Here is a 20,732-nt window from a genome sequence, read left to right on the forward strand (position 1 = left end):
AGGACATCATGTACCCATAATCCTCCAGTTTAAGACAGAGCTCCTAAAATTTTTCCTCAGTGTGCACAAACACACTGCTGCACACTTTATTTTGCTCTATTCATTTTTTTCTTTCAAGAAAATCCCTATATATACTTATATTTATTACACAATGACCTTAAAACAAAGCTTTACCAATGCAAGTATTGTTTCTTTACTGTATTTTATCAGGTTATTTGCATTCCAGGACAGAAAAGGAGCAGGCACATGAAGAATTGTACACTACCTTCCCTTCCCCCTTCTCAAAATGAAATATATCGGCCATCGTCAGGGGTGCAATGGATCGCAGTTGTCCCATGTTCTGTACTGATTGCCCCCCCACAGTTGGCATGCATGTGGTCCATGGACTACATGTAACCGATATAGCGTGAAACACATTTTTACTGCTGTTGTTACTTTAATATAAGTAATAATATAATTTCTTATCCTTAACAGTCCAAACCCCGTTCACCTCTTTTAGGACCGTGTTAAACTCAAGTCTCAGACGTGGGTCCGATAGCCCTAACTGATCAATTCAGATATGGGATTTTCCCGGGTCAGTGCTTCAGTTTGAAAGGATATCAAAGAACTTGTGGGTATTTGTGTAGCAGCAACGAGGCTCACAGCTGAGCTTTGTGTCTGAGCATGAGAACAGAGCTCCTCTCTGATCACAGCTAACAGAGGTTATCATCAGTCTGTCTGCAGGCACAGAGGCCCGAGTGTTTCTCTGATGGAGCAGCGGGACTCGAACAGAATACATGTCCAGTTCAAACAACCATTTTTCTGCTCTGTTATTCCTGTCGAGAGCGAGGAGGGAAGCTCCGGCTCCATTGCTTCAGTCTGAGATGATTTTCCTATTTGGAAAAACAAAACTTGCAGCCGTTTTCACACAGAACAAAAACAGAGCAGGGCAGGTCAGCTCTTCAGGCTGGAGCTGGAGATCAAACCGGTGTCAGATTTCTCATTAACCCTGGGTGAAAATACTGTGTAATGACGGCTTATAAAAGAACAAAAGAAAATCACCCGTCTCCAGTTACCAGGGAGCCAGGATGAAATAGAAATATATATCACTTCCTGTTTTGACACACTGGAACGGCCAAATGACGACAGGGAGGAGGAGAAAGAGGGAGGAGACGAGGGAGAGAGAAAGAGGACAGAGCCCTGAGGTAACACGACAGCTGTCACACTGAATCTGAAAGACTGCCAACATACACACACACACACACACACCAAGTTCACTGGAAATACTCTCAAGGAAATAAAGAGATAGGAGAGGAGGCAGCGAGGAGAGAGATAAAAACAACAACTAAACAAATGCACAAATGAAAGGAGGACAGAGAAGGGGGGGGGCAGAGTGGCGATGACACAAAATAAGGAAAGACAGAAGATATTACAGGAAAGAAGGAGGCTGAGAAAGGCCAGACACATAAAAAGAGAAGGAAAGGAGGAGAAGCTTGTTGTTTAATATTAATAAACAACCAACAAATGCTGCTTCAGCCCAAACTCTTAATGAAGCAGAACCACACTGACCTCTAAATCCCAAAGGAAACTCATCATAACTGCGCTGCTCCCCAAGCAAATATATTTAAATCTATTTCCATAAAGATACATGCAGTTTATTAGGTGGAAGTAGCCAGCAGCTGGCAGCCCACCACCGCTTCTCACTGACAGAGCAGCTAATTGGCTGTAATGGTGCTTTTTACACACAGATATGATCGAGCTGCAGCGAGGAGAAGGACCGCAGGATGCATGTGCAGAGGCTAAACAGGAATATACACCCGGGCAAAGTCACCTACGGCAAGTGGTGAAGGGAAAGAGTCAACCTGAAAAGCAGCAACTCTAATCTCTGACAGCTGTTTGGTTTTGTTTTCTTGAGCGATATTTATTACAAAATTGCCATTTGGTGACATTTAGTTGTCAACATCTAAGATCCACAGAAATGAATGAAGCCAGAAACACAATCAGCAGCAGGTGTGTTTTGTGTGAAAGGTCTGTCCATTTAACGTACTTCTCACTCCCCTTATTTACTAGGAATGTTCCTGGCAGCTAATTTCCCTGTCAATTAAACACAAATTTTAATTTTGTGTAACGCAGCCTGCAGCGTATTGCATAATTACTCCGGAGTTATGATGTAATTTTTTTAAAAATGATGCTGCACACCTACCAATACATATATGTAGGTACTGAGAAACAAGATGGAATAAGGGGGTAAAAATTTGGGATTTTACAAAGAAATAAACAGGACATGATCAAATAATTGCTCAGTAGAACATACCTACCCTGTAATAACAGAACAGGTGCCTATTAGTTAAAAAATAACTCCATTATTCTCTCTAAATTCATCCCAAACATTCATATTTCATTGTACACCATACAGATATTTCCAGGAAAAGTTGGCCTACTCAAAAGAACCAACAATTTCAGCAGTTCTACCCATGTTTTAGGTGAGTTTCATAGAAAGACAAAAGTTTGAAACTTGAAACTTCCACCACTGAATGGAACAGACAGACGGGTATAAGGGACACAAGCACCATAATGAAGTAAGAGCCTCAGTTCTGTCTAAATAGAAATAAAGTTTAGTTTTTGTTACTTCTGCTTCTTTTTCTTTCTCTCCATCAAGGTCTGGCTGTGAACAGGGATGGTGATAGAGTCAGTCAGTGAGCTCTGCGACTTGACCGTGAGTCTAGTACTTATCCTTTTTAAATTTTTGTGTCGAATTTCCACCATGAAAAGTCACGATGCATCAGCCGCTGCCAGTTTCTGTTTGCACAATCACCATGGATACACACAATTATCTCTGGATCACTTCTGACACTAAAGAACATCTCTAAACATGATGATTACAAGGCAAGATAAGCCATTATTAGGAGCTCTTTTCATATCATTTCTGAATAGATATTTATGGATTCTAATCTTTAACAGACCACTGATTTTTGAGACACCTATATATTTGAACAATGACAACACAAATTAACTGATTCATGCTGCATACTGACTGTGTGTCTGTGGTTTTTGCCTGTGGTGCTTTAGTTATTCTAACAGGTGGCCATAAAATGTCAAAAAATTTTGAAAAATGTTGATTTCTGTTTCCCAAAGCCCAAGATGACATGCTTAAATGTTCGAGAAGCTGAAATAAGACAATTTGCATAACTGGCTCAAAATGATTAATCACTTGGCAAAATAGTTGGCAATTAATTAAATAGTCAATTAATCGTTGCAGCTGTAAATGGGAGCAAGACCAGTGATGACACAAACTGACTAATAAAGTAGGATGTAATGGGATCAATAATCACTGAGACTAAAGATGCTATATTTTTCCATCCATATTTCACCACCTGGCTGTAAACTGACTGATGCTGCTGACTGACCGTGCGCTGGTGATTTCTGCCTGCGGTGACTTTATTTATTCTAACAGCCGGTTTGGCAGCTCACCAGCCCTCTTGCGCAGGTTCCACTCTGCTCCACAGGGCATGTGTTTCTCTTTAAGCACTTCTGCTGCGTGGTCAGATTTGGAATCCGTTTTCTCTGCGGGTTGAATTTATTGCACACATCACACAAATGCTACTTGATTGGTAACATGTTGTCTGAGGAAACTCCTGAGTTCTTAAAAGTTCATGGGAAAATAATTTAGAATCATGATCTGTGAAAATAATGAGAACCATCGGCCCTTGTGTGCTTTGAACCTCGGGTTTCTGGGTAGCTGAATATGTATTTATGAGGTTCTGCTGTGACCATGTGTCTGTGCAGGTGTGTCTTACCTTGATCAAACTGTTTCTGGATGTTGTCCTGGTCCGTCTTGTTCCCACTGACGCGGTACAGACCTTCTGTCGTCAGACCTGTGAACACAAACAACATTCAGTTCAGTAAAAGCTCTGACAGAGTTCATTCATGTGGAATTTAAGCTGCGTTACACAAAAATTTTAACAGATGGGCCAACAGGAGCTATGTAATTGCTTTCAGCTAATGTGGTTTTCTGTAACCACAGAGTGAGATTTTTGGGGATGAAGGCTGAAAACTTTCATACCATAGATTCCATATGTTTCTCAGAACTTTCTCTTTCTAAGGTTTAACAGCCTCTCAGACAGTATTCACTGTTTTTTATGACATGGCTTTTTCTCATTAAATTCTTGATAAAGCCTGATTTCCTGTGCATGCGCAACCTGTGAAAAGACATTTATAAAATGGATAGTTTCTGTGTTATGATTGGCTGAGCCGCATTTAAAGACGTAAAATACTTAAAGACACTCCTATGGCTGCGTTACATCAGTATTACTCCATCAAACAAACTTCCAAAATGTCAGATTTTGTTGTGAATGAGTGGCTGGAAGAGGTGGACAGGACAGAGGAGGAAGATAAAACAGAAAGGAGACGCACCGAAATTAATGAGAGAGAAATTCAAGCGCTGGAAAAGTCAATAAACGAAGCCAGGACCGGCAAACAGACTATGTGGTCATTTATCATCTGCCAGGACAAGAACAGCCACAAGTAGGCAGCGCTGTCATTCAGTGAATGCACAAAAAAAACACAAAGATGCTGCCGAAAGAAACAAAGAGAGCCGACGGGGATTTATGTTTGAGCACCGAGGGGTCCTGCTGTGTCCTGTTGCTTCATTGAAGAAATATCTCTCCACCGACCTTTTATCTCCACTCAAAGCGGATGAACTAAATAAATAGTCTATGGTACATTAACAGTGTAACTTATAGAGAAATCATGTTGGTGACGAGGCTTAAAATGGCGCCCAAATGTTATTAATACATGCTGCCCCTGCCAAATAAAGTAATAAACTAAACCCAAACCAGAGATCTTTTCCCGAGCATTATCCTTCTTTAACACAAATGTCCAGAGTCACATAGTCCTGTACCAGTAAAGACGAATCCTAACATGACTGAACTCAACTTCAACAAATGCACAGTTAATGGTGATATCCAGATAAATATACCCAAATCTTTGACTATGCTTTCCACAATGTTTGTGTGCTGCTGCATCTGTTGGTTGCTTGGCAACCATTCTGCTAAATGTCCCTGAAGAACTACATTGCTAGGCAAAGGTGAATATTTGTCATCAGTATATCATTGCATTTCTGTTGTTGTGTGTTTATTTTATCAAACCTTGCCGGGTATATGTTGGAAACGTTTAATAAAAGCAACAAGGCAAATGAGGCCGAGATTTTCAGTGACTTTAGAACGTCATGACTAAATCCCTGTTGGAGTTTATTACTTTATTGTGGTGTGTTGGCGTCATCAGTTTACTTTGAGAAGTTACAGTTCAGAAATGCAATGGACCAGGCCACATATCTATGAGCTGTACCTACAAAAATATGAATAAATAAATAAACAAACATAAATAATACTAAAAAGCATTAGTGGGCTCTGGGTTGAGTTATTGATCAACAAGAACAACACAGTTGCCCGGCAAAAAGACATCGACATCGCAATCACTGAATATTTGCGAGAAGTAGAGAGCAAATCCTTACATAGCTCTGAGTAATGATCTTATAATTATCCATGAAAGGTAAAGCATGGAGCAGAGAAAAGAAGGAAAAAGGAGACTGTAGTACAGCAAGTGGGTAAATATGGAAGAGACAAACCAGCTGCCACAGTCAGTATTCAGTGAACATATATATCACACATTATCCATCTTTTAATGCAAAGATAATTTCACAATCTTTGTATTTAAAGAGGTCTTTACAGCTCATGCATGTCTTTTGATTGTTTCAAGCTATTTATAAAACATTTTATTAGGTTAAATTTGGGACTATTTGTATCTCTTGTGTCTCTCATTGCCTTCTGTTTTTTATATTGCCCTAATTCCTTTTTATGAACTTTGAACTGTGAAATATTTGTGAGTGATTGCATTTTGTTTGCTGCAGTATTTCAGCAAAAAAGGACAAACAGAATGTATCATAATTTTTGGTCTCTATGCCCCTTTTACACTGGATAAAAAACCCTCTAACATCTGGCTTTTCAATGGGAAATGGTACAATCAGCAGTCATTCCAGGGTCAAATGACTCTGCAGAAGTCACAGGTATTTATTGGCTCCAGCTCTGATCAGCAGTGATGAAAACACATCACTCACGTTGACACGTCATTTTCACCCCTTTTCAGCAATGGCAGTGTAGTCTTGTTGCCTCTGTCGGTGTGTGTGGCCCAGCACAGCCGGGTCTGCACCCACTTGAAGGTGTGTATTTACTGATGAGGGACTCATTTTGAACAGTGGATGAACATTTTATTCCCTATTATTTCACACTAAACGACCCCTGTCATTTTGTTACCTAAAAGCTTGTATTATGAAGCAGCAAAATCAGAAAATGTTGTGTTTTTATCAGCTGTAACGCAACAAGATGCGTATCAGCTGAAAGTGAAGATGCAACAGTAAAATAAAGCAGATACCTGAAAGTACAAACAGCAACACGAGAGAAACTAAACTTCAAACTGCAGATTCAGTCAGAAGCTACAAAAGTACTGAGAGGTGAACACAGCGACTTTCAAAAACTTCTTTCTCTCTGCTCTCCTGCACACACAGAAGGTGAGTCTCAGCTTTCCAGTAGGCTGTTACAATTTTCCAACCAGTGATTGGCAGTATATTCACCAGCCGGAAAATGTGCACAAGCAGCAAAACTATATTATGTAAGCAATGCATGTTCACTACATCCAATAAACAAATTAAATTTATGAAGTGGCAAGAAATAAAACGTTCTCAAATTTATGTTCCTTATTAAAAAGAAAAATACAGCTGTACACCTTCTGAAATCAAAATTCTCTGAACAAAGAGGAGCATAGCTGGCTCATTAACTCACTAAAACCATCTTTGTTAGTCAGCCCACTCGTCCAACAATCACCAACTCTGGTTTGGTCAAAATAAATTCTTCATCGCGTGAAAACAAAAAGAGTCTGGCTGTACAGGTTGCTTCGCTCTCATTCCACACCCAGCTCAGTGCACGTGGCTTTGGCTCAGTGGGTGCATACTGTGCTGCTGAATAAGAGCGCGCTGTGGAGCAGAGCTCTCTCTGCAGACCATTACATCAGCAAAATAAAATGACAAATACTACCCAAACATTTGCCCAAAAAGCAACCCAGCGATGGATTTAGCCCATCGTCGATAGGCCATATATTCGTCCAGTCACACAAATCTACTTTCCAGGGCACATCGGAGAAAAAAAACGAAAGGCAAACTCGTCTTCTAGCAATGGGAAAAGGGTCAAATTTTGGCAGGTTTTCGCTGCATTTACAAAACCTGCACATTTTAGTGTAAAACAGTGTTATTTTAAGTATTGTATTGAGAATCAGGTAGGTGTAATAAGCTCTTTAAGCCTCAGCCTACACCTTTTTAGTCATTGCTATAATCTCTTTTTGACGTTTTGACATTGTTTAAGCACATTATAGTTTTAAGCTTGACATAATTGCAATAAATGTCAAATTAATTCAATTCTTTTTTGGTAAACCTTTCAATAAGACCACATACACAACATCAGAATCTGGTCCAAAACACAGCAGTGGTTTGCATTACCAACATTACAGTTTCTTCAGCAGGTGTGGTCAAATTTATTCACAATTTTATAAGAAAAGCTGCAAAACAATACCAACCATTACTCATATACAAGAGGATATTTTAACATAAGCTGGCAGTATGGCCACTAGTTGTTCAGAGCAACAGTAACGATAACAGAGACACAGTAAATCAACAAATTTGTTATTTTGTATTTGAGCCTTCAGCTGGTTTCAGAGCTGCATTTGTTAGTGTCTCCAACCATAAATATCACAGCCAGCTGGCACCTGACAGCTGATTTCAGACCAGCACATATGGAGACAGAGTGTCTTAATTAGGGCTATAATGTGTGTATAATCTGTGTTCTGGCTGCAGGGACGAACGCACACACAACAACACACACACTCTCTCCATACAGGTTGTAGTTCTGCTCCGTCGCTGCTGCAAGGTCATCCACACTGCAGTATACATGCCTGTGTGTGTGTGTGTGTGTGTGTGTGTGTGTGTGTGTGTGTGTGTTGGTGTGTGTTGTGTCCCTGCAGAGGCAGTTAAGCAGAGACAGTATTATGTAAATTTAGCTTTAATGGATTCAAGTAAATCATGTCAAGTGTGAGCAAGTGTGGGAGAGTGTGTGTGTTCATTGGTATCTGAGTGTGTATCTGTGCCCATGTGTGTTTTTGAACGCATGTGTGTGTGTTGACTCAGGTGTGTGACAGAACATTTCATCTCCTAAGTTAAAAGAAATCTGAGGAAAGCAGCGTTTTTTGCTAAATGACCTCAGTCTAATCAACAACCCACTCAGTCCAGTTTGTGTATGTACGTGTTTGTGTGTGTGTGTCAGCAGAATGTATAAGCTCAGAAAACACAGTGGGTGGAAAGCCTTTAATATGTTCTGCTGCTGTGTATTTAATATGTTCAGATTTGTGAGGACCGACTTGCAGCTCCACAGCTAACAACCCGTAGTGTCGACCTTCAGCCTGATGACACACTGATACCAGATAAATTACAGAGTAGACCAACGCCTTGTTCGTATGCGTGAACTCATCTGAAGCCTCTGAGTCACAGTCGTGCAGCTTAAACTGCAAGTTGTTCCTGATCTGTTTCTTCACACTGACGGAGCACACATGAACTTGGCAGTGACACCTGAGAGTTTCACAGGAAGCTGAACGTTGACGCGCTGAGCTGAAACCACAAAAACATCCAGCAAGGAGCTGATTCCTGAAGTGGAACTTAACAGTTGGGATGAGCTGAAACTGAACTAGGTGCTGCACAGTTTTTATGTAGTATTTACTGAGGTTACATCAACATTTTTATTCATAATAACACTAACTGCTTTGACCTAAAATCAATGCAAGTACCCGAACATTATATCTTTACTACCCAGAAGAAAATTTTGTTTCATGATTGTCTTCTGAGAAATCAATGAGATTCTTATTTTGACCTTACTGAAGTCTCCTCTGTTTTGCTGAAAAAACAGCAAAACAGAGGAAAAGCAGGAGATCTTTTGCTGAGCTCATATAGTAGGTGTCTCAGAGGTTTCCACTCAATGACCGCATGGAGCAACAAGACTTTAATTTGACCACTGAGACAAATTTAAGATCTTAAGACAACCGAGTTTTCTTTTGGATCTCACTGTTATCCAAATCCAAAAACCAAATCACAGTCCAGCCTTTCTCTCCGTAACTAGCAGCCCATTGTTTCAAGCCGAGGATCGACCCTTCACTGACCCATTCCAATAGGAAATACATCTCATTAAGGAAGTAGTTATTTTTATTGCAAAAGCAGTCACAAAATCAAAGCCGATGCCTATCAGTAAACAAATTATTTACATGTATAAACGAGCATTTGTTACTATATACAAATTGGATCCTCTTCCCTGTAGTGTCTGCCAGTTGGTGAAAAGTTAATTTACATAAGCAGCTCATTTTTACAACTCTTCCATGTGCCCTGAATGCAGCATCACTCATTCACCTCTGACCTTAAAATGACCCGTCCGACGCTCCCTGACAAAATGTCACCACCCTGTTCATCTCTGTGTCCTTGTGAGGACATTTGACTCTCAACAGGATGTAACACAAAGTACACACACACGCACACGCACACACACACACACACACACACACACACACACACACACACACACACACACACACTCACACACAGAGAGCAGACCTGAGGGGAAGGAAGTTAACAGTGGAGCTCATGTTTGCATGTTGGGATCTGATAAGACTCGTCCTGCTGTGATATGATCTAATATCCTGATGCGCGCGCACACACACACACACACACACACACACACACACACTGTACTTACTGTATCACACTTCCTGTCATCACTCTTTCTCTACCTGTCTATCTCTATCTTATCTCAAAGCTGCTTCGCTGTCTCTCCCTCTACCTGTCTGTCTCTCTGCCCTATTGGCCACTTGCCGCAGTTGTGTTAATGCCCTGACAACCATCTGCTCTGGGAGGGGACAGGAAGCTGGTTCAATGAGTGAAAGTCAATCATTGGCTATTTTTAACTCTTATTTTACCAGGCAGGGACACACACACACACACACACACACACACACACACAGAGAGTAACATAAGAGTGTGTTATTTTCTTTCCCCTTCTGAAAGTCAGCGCTGACATTGATAAATGGTATGACTCTTCAGTTTGAGGCCTGATTTAAAAAGCAATTTCGAACTCTACCTGCAGATAAAAGCTTTATAAACTTTATAATTTTGACGGTGATAACCTGGTAACCAAAATGAATGATGCTTTAGACTATTTTAACAAGGGATATAATGATACCAAAAACTCAAGGTACGGTAATACCACGATAAAAAGTCCACAAAGTGGTGTTTAGCGCAAGATTAAAGTTATTATTACTATCTCAATTTAATAGTGATGCCTTTATATGACCAGTTTTTCTTAATGCCTGCAGCCAGGTTGGACTGTCCCTGAAATCAGATTAAACAAGTCTGTGTTTACACTTTCCCAGACAAAGTTACAGTGAGCGCTACATTAGCTATTTAAAAAGAAGCAGGCAGACATTTTTATTTGGATAATTTTTATTTTGAGGTTATTATTGTGAAAACACTACCGCTTTTGTCCACAGGGACCTTAAAGATCAATAAAATATGAAATGTTCCTTGTAGTGTTTTTAAAAAATAAAGAGAAATGACAGCTTGAAAAAAAATATTTTATTAAATAATAAATCTGATATGTGTTGCATTTTTTTGTTCACATAAAATCATTTTTTTTAAGTTTAAAGGACAAGTCTGTAATATATTTTATTTAATAAATCAGAAAATGCCCATGTTATGTCAGCGCATATTAAAGGAACATGCCAAGTTGAAATGCTTGCTTTTCCGACAGCAATGCAACAGCCATGGTGTCCTCCTTTGAACTTTCTATTCCATTCCTAGATCTATTTTAAATATTGTATTGTATTGTGAGTTTGTGATGCATGATTCATATAAGTGGTTTATTTTGTGTTGTGTTTAACCCCCTGAATGCTAGGCAGCAGTGTTTTAGTGAAAAGTGAACTTTTTAACTCAGATTTTCTGCATATGGTGGTGTGTTCTTTATAGTATGACAGTTTTCCTAAATCAGGATTAAAAATGTGAATATATTACCTTGTGATTTGTATCATATTGCCAAATTCTTGCCAATACACTGCTGTACTCAAAAACAGATTAAATGTTCCAACACATAGTTGATGTGTTTAATAATGAAACAAAGATGCACAAGAAATAAATTACTCCTGCATTGTTCAGCACTCACAGAGACTGACTGTTGTGATAACTGCAAACACTGTTCTCGCCCTGAGGAAAAGATCCAAACACACACTCTAAAAACAGTCTCTGCTGTTGTTCAGGGATTCATTCAAAGACACTGAAAGCTGGAAGCAGAACTGTGCTGTTTTTGTGAAACCAGCATCTGCATCATCACTGTGTATGTGCGCTGACCTTCGACCTGAGCTGTTTGATAATGACTCGTCAGGCTGAGGTGTTTACTCGTCTTTATAAATAGATAAACTGAGCACAAACATCCAACTGTTAAAACATAATATTCCCATTAAGATAACACCTTTAAGGTGCTGACATGACAGCCTCGACAGCACGGAGATAATCAGATTAAAGATAATGTAGCTCCACACGTAAACACAGTCTCTGTGTTTATACGCTGTTGTTGTGAACAGCTCAGTCGAGAATTGTTTTTAGAAACAGCCACAGACCTCTACGCAGGAACAGGAAACCATTTTTAACAAGATCTAAGAATTATCAAGTCAGCCATGTTTGATTCACTGCATCACATGTTCACCTACCATTGTATTTTGTCCTTGTTGGAGCCTTCGAGTACAAAGCCTGATATATATTATTCCTCTGTGCCATAGAGCTCCATTGTTGTCCAAAAACACATCAATGAGTCACACTCACTGTAGTTTACTTCGACTCAGTCCCACATACACCGTCCTGCTGCACAAAATACACACTGGATTAATCCACCACTAAAATTAGTTGAAAATAGTCCCCAACAAATACGAAATTTCCTTCTGTCTGTGTGACAATAAATACACTGGCTTGCAGGTGACAGGGTACCAAAGTCAAAAAGTATTGAGAGATGGAAGCTATTTCTTGGAATTTTTCAAATCGAGAAAAGGGTTAAATGTGTTTATACTATTCACATTATCGTACAGGAAAACATTAGCTCTCAACACCTGTTAAACAAATAGCATGATTTGTAAAATTACAGGATTTCAGCACCATCCTTCACATAACCACTGCTGCCTTTCACTTAAGCAGCCATCAACCTACACATTAAATACTCAAGACCATCAGGGTGTAAAGGGAACAAGAGGCTTTTGAATAGCTTTTCTATTCCGAGTTTGCTTTTATGTAATTTCAAAGCTTTTTTCAATCTGTGAAATAAAGTTTTCATAATGTCTGAATATAAATATTTCATTTCAGAATGGGTGAAATCTAGTTATTAATTGAAATACGCTTACTATAATGTTAGTTAGTCCCACACACACCATCCTGCTGCCCCAAGTAGGCACCAGAAGACCAAATGTGGATTGATTCGCTGGTGAAAATAGTCCCGAACAAATCCATGATTTTCTTTTTTGTGTTTGAGAAAAACTACAGTGTGCAGCTCTTGGTTTGACGGTGACAGGGTAGTTAAGTCAGAGAGTATTGACAGATGGACAACGCTATTTGTTTTGGTCTTATTTTAAAGTTTAAAAAAGACCCAAAAAAGTTATGCACATTATTGTATGGGAAAAGGTACTGTCATCAAACCAAAACTCTGGTATCATATTGTCTCACAACAATACGATACCAATTGAACATCGATCAATATCATACACCTTTATTTTGAAATTTCCATGCCACACCTCCTTCCTAAACATTCAAACGGTGGCATTGCCAGGCAGAAAATGGCAATCAGCCAAGAAAAAAGACAATGACATTATTTACTGTCAACAGACAAAGCACATCCAATATGTAAACAATGACACTACAAGATAAGATACCCAGGAAACATGACTAACTTGGTTGGGCGTCTAAGTTGGCAGTCCACTAACTTGCTTGCTCTAACTTGTTCTCGTTACATCAGCTGCTCTGTTTTATCAGCGCACAGCTGAAAAAAATGTGCATGCAGGTTGAAATTCAACCGTGGTTTTCTATCAGGAGATGCAGGGACTTAAACTAGCAATTAGCAAGAAAAGGTATATATAAATACATGGACTAATTTATGAATTGTTAATAATAATCTAATAGTCTAATAATGGTGACTAGCAAAAAAACAATTGTTTTGTCTATGAAACGTAGGTTGCATTCACATGGATTCAAGCAGACAGTCGGCAGCAAACAGGATATCATTTCAGTGGATGAGAGAATGACAGTAGAATTCGGTGAGGTCGTGCTTATTTGGCCAGGAGTGGTTTAAGTGAGTCTATGATAATGAAAAAAACAAAAAACAAAGTTAAATCAGAAGTGAATTGTTGTTGTTGACTTTTGAGAGAAATGCCCCTTTATATTCTAAACAACATCCTGATCCTGGATGAGATTTGGGATTTAAATACACCAAAGAGAAAAGATTATATTCTACCTGTACATATAGCAATAACAGCATGACACTCTGTTTGTTTGTGTATTAGATTGTTTATCTTGATCCCAGAGAAACAGAAACACACACACACACACACACGTTGGTCAAACGTGACAATAAACAGGATCTGCTCCTTCCACCTTATATCAGCAGATCCCAGCCCGCATGTTCCAGTTTCTCATATCCAGGACATTAAGGTCTTACCTCGCTCATTATAAATGGGATCTGACATGCTAACATGCACTGACTCCTCGAAAGAAGATGGATGTGCAGGTAAAAGCGCTCGTTTTTCCCAGAGGACACCAAACGCAGCTTTTTCCCACAATCCTCAGGCAGAGAAATGAGCTGAGCTTTCTGGTCTGGAAGTCATTCTGCTGCCGATACTCTCCTCCAGAGAGAGGGCAGAGTGTGTGTGTGTGTGTGTGTGTGTGTGTGTGTGTGTGTGTGTGTGTGTGTGTGTGTGTGTGTGTGTGTGTGTGTGTGTGTGTGTGTGTTAAAGAAGGAGTGCAGCTTCATGTGTATGGAACTAATGACCTACAGTGAGCACTTTCTTTGTCTTTTTTTCCCCCTCACACACACACACACACACACACACACACACACACAGAGTTGTGGTCTGGTGGAGTCATCAGTTTCTCTGCTGGTGTGTTAATTTAATGACCGGCCCTCCACACAACCATGGGTCAATATAAATCAATACAAAAGCTGCGAGGAGAGTGTGTGTGTGTGTGTGTGTGTGCAAGAGTATGATTTAATATCTGGGCACCTTGGGTAACGAGATCCATACCCACACACACCCACACCGTCTCAGCAGACGACAGGCCCACAGCTGCAGTCTGAGAGCTTTACAGTCTGGAACTAAATCACAATTTCATCAAATGTACAGTTTCTGTTTGTGTCTGTGCTGAAGACAGAGTCTGAGAGGCTGACAGCAGTCGTGTTTTGACGCTAAAAACTAAACACAAACCTAAAACAAGACAAGCAGCAGGGCTGCAGAGGGAAGTGAGCTACAGAGGGAGTCTCACCAAATGACACTTCATGTTACTTTACTGTAATTCCAGAGGCAATTCAGCTCGCTCAAACGCTCCGACTATAAGACCACCAATGGAAATATCAAGCAAGCCTCGGGACATCGCATAGACAAGACGCACAACAGACATCAAGAACAGTATGTGAAAACAGTTTTACAATGTCCTCTGAATCTCTCGAGGAGCCTTGTCAAGTCTGAGAAAACAACCTGAGTCAAGTCATCATGTTTGTCTAGACTCTGGCTCTGAGACTTTAAAATTATAACAGAAAGTCTCTGTGAAAAACTGGGAGCATGGAGTTAAAAGACAAGACAAACCCAGTTCACAACAGGCTTTATTTATAAATCATCATAAGACTTAATTTGTGCATACATTCACATTCTTGGCAATTTTAACAACCATTCACACATCATCTTATATTATCTTGCCAAGAGCTGCAATGATTAATCAATTATTAATTATTATAGGATATCAGAAGCTGACTTCAATTTATTTGCTACCCAGCCACCCCAGATTTTAAATCAGGGAAAAAGCGAGCACTGACATCGGACCTGATGTGTTCTTACCTCTAAAGCTAAGCACTGGCATTGGGTCAGAAAAAGTTGGATTGGTGCATCTTTAAGATACTCCATTACATGAAACAAAGGAAATAAAAAAAATACGAAGGGAAATAATCTGAAAATGAAACCTTTTTTTTGATTAAAAAAAATAACTAAAATGAAAAACAAAGCATTTTTACATTAAATGCTGAGACCAAGCCCTAAATCAAACATCACAACAAGAAGCCTTCAAATGTCTTTTCATCAGAACAAATTCTACACAGAGCTGTGAGGAAATTAACACCAGTTTTCAAGGCAGGCAGCATAAACGTTTCTGCTAAAAAGATTTAAGAAAAAGAAAGAAGAGACGAGACCAGAGGGGCTGAAGGCAGACTGCTGTGTGGCTGATATGAGGCAAGATGTTTGTAAGATCTTTCTTGTGTAAATGTCTCATTTACATCTTGTCTACCTGAATCCCTGCAACATTTCACCACATCTGTGAGGAGAGGAGAGGCGAGGAGAGGAGAGGAGAGGAGAGGAGAGGAGAGGAGAGGAGAGGAGAGGAGAGGAGAGGAGAGGAGAGGAGAGGAGAGGAGAGGAGAGGAAAGGAGAGGAAAGGAGAGGAATCAGACTCCTGCAGTAGGGAGGAGGAGGTGAACAGCTAACTCTTCCTCTCCTCCACCTCCATCTCTCTCTGCTTGTTCATTTAGTACCCTCCTCCCCTTTGTTTCAAACCCCCCGGCCCCCTTGTCTCTTGGTACCTGCCACCAGTTTCAATTTGCTTTATTAGAATAACATGTAAATAAATGTGTTGTCAGAACAGATAACAGAAGATAGAGGATGAAGAAAAATGAAAGCGGTGATGGCAACACCAATGTGTTATAGAAGAAGATAATTATAATAACTCAGTACACTATGATAGTCCCTACCATGTCAACATCTTCTGTGGTTCTGCATTCACTTATCACATTGTCAATAATTACCAGTAACACTGTCAAACTGACGAGTGAATCCTCATTTTCACAAATACACATGTAAGTAAGCACACCTTGTTTAGATAGAGGAGTGAACGTCTATATGGGCTGTTATCGTCTGTAAATATATAAACAGTATCGTGTTTCATTAAAAAAACAGAAAGCTGAATGAAGGAAATACAGAGCTGCTTGGGTTTGTGGCAAATAATCAGATAGTCTTTTTTTTTTTAAATTAAATAACAACATATTGATCTTTAATCATTTGCCACAATTTACTGATCACACAAATTTCTAACCTTAGTCCCAGTAACTTAAATCAGTAATAATCCCATAATTTTGACTTTTTATCTCATAATCATGTTTATCTCAGAATTTTGTTTGAATCTGTCATCACTTCATCTGTTCAACCACATAAAGGCATCAAAAATATTTTGAAAAACATGACTGAAGAAACTGAAGAATATGAAAACGTATGTGAGTCTGACATCAGCTTTCATTTACATGTATCACTGAGCGTCACAGACAGTCTGTACTGATCTGAGACAGCTGTTTACCTCTGAGTTTTTAAAACATAAATAAAACTTAACAATAACTGCTGCTGAGAAGAATCACAATATAAACACTTCAAACCAGCAACACCAAACCACACAAACTGACCTACCCACAGTCCAGTCCTGTGTGTGTGTGTGTGTGTGTGTGTGTGTGTGTGTGTGTGTGTGTGTGTGTGTGTGTGTTGACAGTAGGACAGATGTCCGGCTTTCAGGAAGCGACAGGAGCAGCCGACAACACACCCACACAGTCATACACACTAATTTCTAATGTAACAGAGACAGATGGGCCAGAATTATAAATAGAGCCGTCAAGCTGCAGCTACCTAGCTACTGCTCTATTTACTCATACACACACACACACACACACACACACACACACACACACACACACACACACACACACACACACACACACTTCACTTTCCAGTTTTGTCTTTTTTTCCTCAGATTATTTCTCTGCACCTGCAGCAGAATGTGATGAATGATAATGAGGCCTAATAAATAATAATTTAACACAAACACAAACTCGCCTCTGAGAAGAAATGATATCAAATGTCATAAAGTTTTTTGATTGCAGACGTTTCTGCAGGTGGAGCTCTTTTGTTTGTCTGTCCGGCCACGCCACAAACAACCATCCATGTTCTGTTTTATTCTTCTGCAAAATGGTTTTAGAAAACTAAAATATAATCAACAAGTTTTGAAAAGCAGGATGGAGATGAATTTGATGTGCTGTACCGAAAAGTGGCCAAAGATAAATAATTGTATTAGCTTAAAAAAAGGTGATAATAGTTGGTCATAATATTGTTTTGCAAAACGCTTCAATATCCAGATCCCATAATTTCATGGTAAATTATGGTAATTACCAAGTAATATACTTGAAATTACCCACAACTTTCATGGTTGTTCAGTATGTGATAATTAGTAAATACCATTTTCATGTAGTTGTTGGTAGTTATGAAGCAACACATTTGAAACTTCTCTGAATTTAACCACATATTGTTCCAAAATTTCAGGTGTCGTTTTCAGGTAAGTACGTGGTAATTCCCATTTCACATATTTGAACCTTCTTTTAAAAATAACTGCAAATGTTTCCCAAATTTCATGGTATGTAATTTGTGATAATTAGCAAATATTACTACTACTTGCATGAAAATGACACTTGCAAATTATCACCATGAAATCTGTGGTTAATATCTCAGAAATTTCAAATATGTTGCTTGGTAATTACCACCCACTACATGAAAATGGTCCTTGCTTATTATCACCTTTGAGCACCACAAGACAAGTGTCATCTAGTCTGATGATACTGTAGACAAGGCAGGCATCTCTACGCAAAACTTTGCAACTCACACCAAAACTATCCAGATGGACTATTTTGGAGTGAACTGTCCTTTTAAAGTTTGATCTGATGATGATGAGGGCAACAAAAAAACCCTGCCAACATTAATGAGTCCGTTTAGTGACACACAAACGCATCACTTCTTAGCTGTCAAATTCTGTTACCCACACACACAAAAGTGAACACACACTGTAGTTTCCAGTGACTTACTTGAACTCACCATCACACACAAACTCTCCAAGCATTTATTTTTGGTGAGGCTAAGTGACGGCACGGGGGAGAAGAGGATGGAGAGTGGAGATAATGATGAGATGGAGAGTAAAGAGAGGAGGGGAGCAGGAGAGCGTAAGAGGAGAGAGATGAGAGGGTCGAGGGGAGAGCAGGATCTCGTACTTGGAAAAAGAGAAAGATGAAAAGAAAAGAGGAAAGATTAAAAGAAAGGATTACAAAGAAGACAGAGAAGAGGAGAGGGACAGAGGGAGTCAGCACCTTGTGTTGTACAACATGGCCGACTAAACGCCCTCCAGAGACCTTCATCAAAGCTACCGCATCATCAGAAACGCACACACAACCACTGCTGCTGCTGCTGAATGTGGCTGCTCTGTGTGTGTGTGTGTGTGTGTGTGTGTGTGTGTGTGTGTGTGTGTGTGTGTGTGTGTGTGTGTTAAGCCTGCAGCAAGGTGCTCGTTGAGGTCAGTGGCTCTCAGAAGGGCGACAGACTGACATGTCTGTAACAGCAGGACTTCAAAATCCTCTCAACACTTTTCCATTTACAGCTAATGTCCAGCTGTTAAAGGACTATTACACTTTTTTGAGCCCTTTTAATGGCATTTCTGGCTGGTTTTAACCCAATATTTTTCTCTCAGCCTCATTTCAAGCTGAATGGAGTCCATCACTGTGCCTAAAAAGCTGACAATTATTGAAATTCGACCAATTATGGATGGTTATGTAAGGCCATAATCACATACCAATTAAAAACGCAACGCTGCCAGCTGTAGTCATGAGCCATGCACGTTGTTTGTCTCTAAGCCTTTACACACAAGATGTGAAACAAAAAGCAGATGCATCCTAATGCGACAAAAGCTCACCAGTCCCCTCACTGGGGAGCAGCGGGGAAAATCAGGAGATGAGCAGAAACTCACACTGAGGCTTAAAAAAAAAAAAAAGCTAAAAATAAAGACGTGTTCACTTCAGCAGACAGAATCTCACCCACTGCTGAACTCATTTGGACCAGACTTGGGGGAAACGATCATTCAAAGCATTCAAAATGACACTGATCAGCGAGAGGAGCGGTTACAGCTGAAAACAAGGTGACATTTCACTCCTGATTGGCTGAGACGGGGATGACATTACCAGTGAGCCGGGACATTTTTCTTTACTGCTGCCTTGTTAACAGCAAGGAACGGAGGAAGTGTCGAGTTAAAGGCTGCTGGAGTTTATTTTAACATTTCAATTTCAGCTGAATGTCAAAACAGGATGTTATCTGAGTGCAGATCTACCCGTCAAAATGTTCAGTCCTCAGAAACTTTTGGACCTTTTCGAAACAGACTCAACTGACTGGACTGAACATGTCAGAAGGTTTATCAGTTATATAAACTCTTATTGGATAACTTATGCTGGCATGTACTAAAGACGCTTCCTACACATTATGTTACAGCAACACACTTCAATCTGGACCTTGCCTGTCCTAATACAGACTTACACTTAGTATATATGTTTGGAGTAGAGCTGCAACTAATGATTATTTTCATTACTGATTAACCAATAAGTTGTTTGGTCTGTAGAATATCAGAAAATGAAAGATGTTGAGGATGTCTTGTTTTGTCAATAACAAAGATATTCAGTTTGCTGACATAGAGCACTAAAGAAACCAGAAAATATTCACATCTGAGAAACTGAAATCAGAGACTTTGGCTGGCGCTGATTTTTACTAAGTGCTTCTTTTTGTCACTGGCTCAGATCGTTATTCTACATGTCTGACAACATTATGGAGAGGATCTGCTCAGAGACAGACCAGTTCAGACGGCACTTTCCGACGAGGAACTGAAGCTGTTTAAAACATATGATCAAAGTTTACTTGAACAGCTGATAAAATAAAGTGACAATATTGGTGTTGGTACAAGGGATTTTGTGATTGCATTTATAATAATTTAGATGAGATGATAAAGGCTTCGAAAGTCTGGATTTTTTTTTTTAGTTACCTTGAAAGCACTTTAATTTACTCTTAAAAAGCTGAAGGAACCCTGAGGGTTATTTTATAATGATTTCTAAGGGAAATCATCATATCAGAGTTTAATATACAGGATATCACAGGCATTTTGTGAGTGATGATTCATTCAAATGATCAGGTTGTTGTCAGGCTTCTGCAGAGGTTTGATGATGAGCTGATCATGTGAATCAGGTGTGTTGGAGCAGAGAAACATCTAAAACGGACAGTGAGCTCTGAGGACCAGGGTTGGGGAACACTGCTCTACACCGTGCACACATCTGTAAAACTTCCTGTAGTTTTGACACAGTGTCCAATCACGACACAGTGGTCATCTGATGTTTGTAGACGTGATCCTTCTCGCCCAGTCTATCTCTGCCATGTTATAAAGAAGAGCAGCTCGCACAGACTGGTTACAAACATTCAGAGGTGCACGATCAAGCATTACGACTCCTTTTGGAACCTACACACTTCACACAATACAGAATATG

The 20,732-nt window shown here is 39.7% G+C and overlaps 1 protein-coding gene across 2 annotated transcripts in view; it reads right to left on the reverse strand.

Annotated features, from left to right (window-relative positions):
* arhgap5 (Rho GTPase activating protein 5) overlaps positions 1–20,732 on the reverse strand; it is a 70,678-nt gene that overhangs the window by 13,966 nt on the left and 35,980 nt on the right. For both annotated transcript variants that reach the window (XM_084742112.1, XM_084742111.1), the window contains exon 4: positions 3,777–3,854. In XM_084742112.1, the coding sequence (XP_084598238.1) occupies positions 3,777–3,854 (78 nt within the window). The remainder of the gene's footprint in view (positions 1–3,776; positions 3,855–20,732) is intronic.

The sequence above is a fragment of the Lutjanus erythropterus genome, chromosome 18, assembly GCF_056507025.1.
Source record: "Lutjanus erythropterus isolate fLutEry1 chromosome 18, fLutEry1.hap2, whole genome shotgun sequence".
In the NCBI taxonomy this organism is placed as follows: Eukaryota; Metazoa; Chordata; class Actinopteri; order Lutjaniformes; family Lutjanidae; genus Lutjanus; species Lutjanus erythropterus.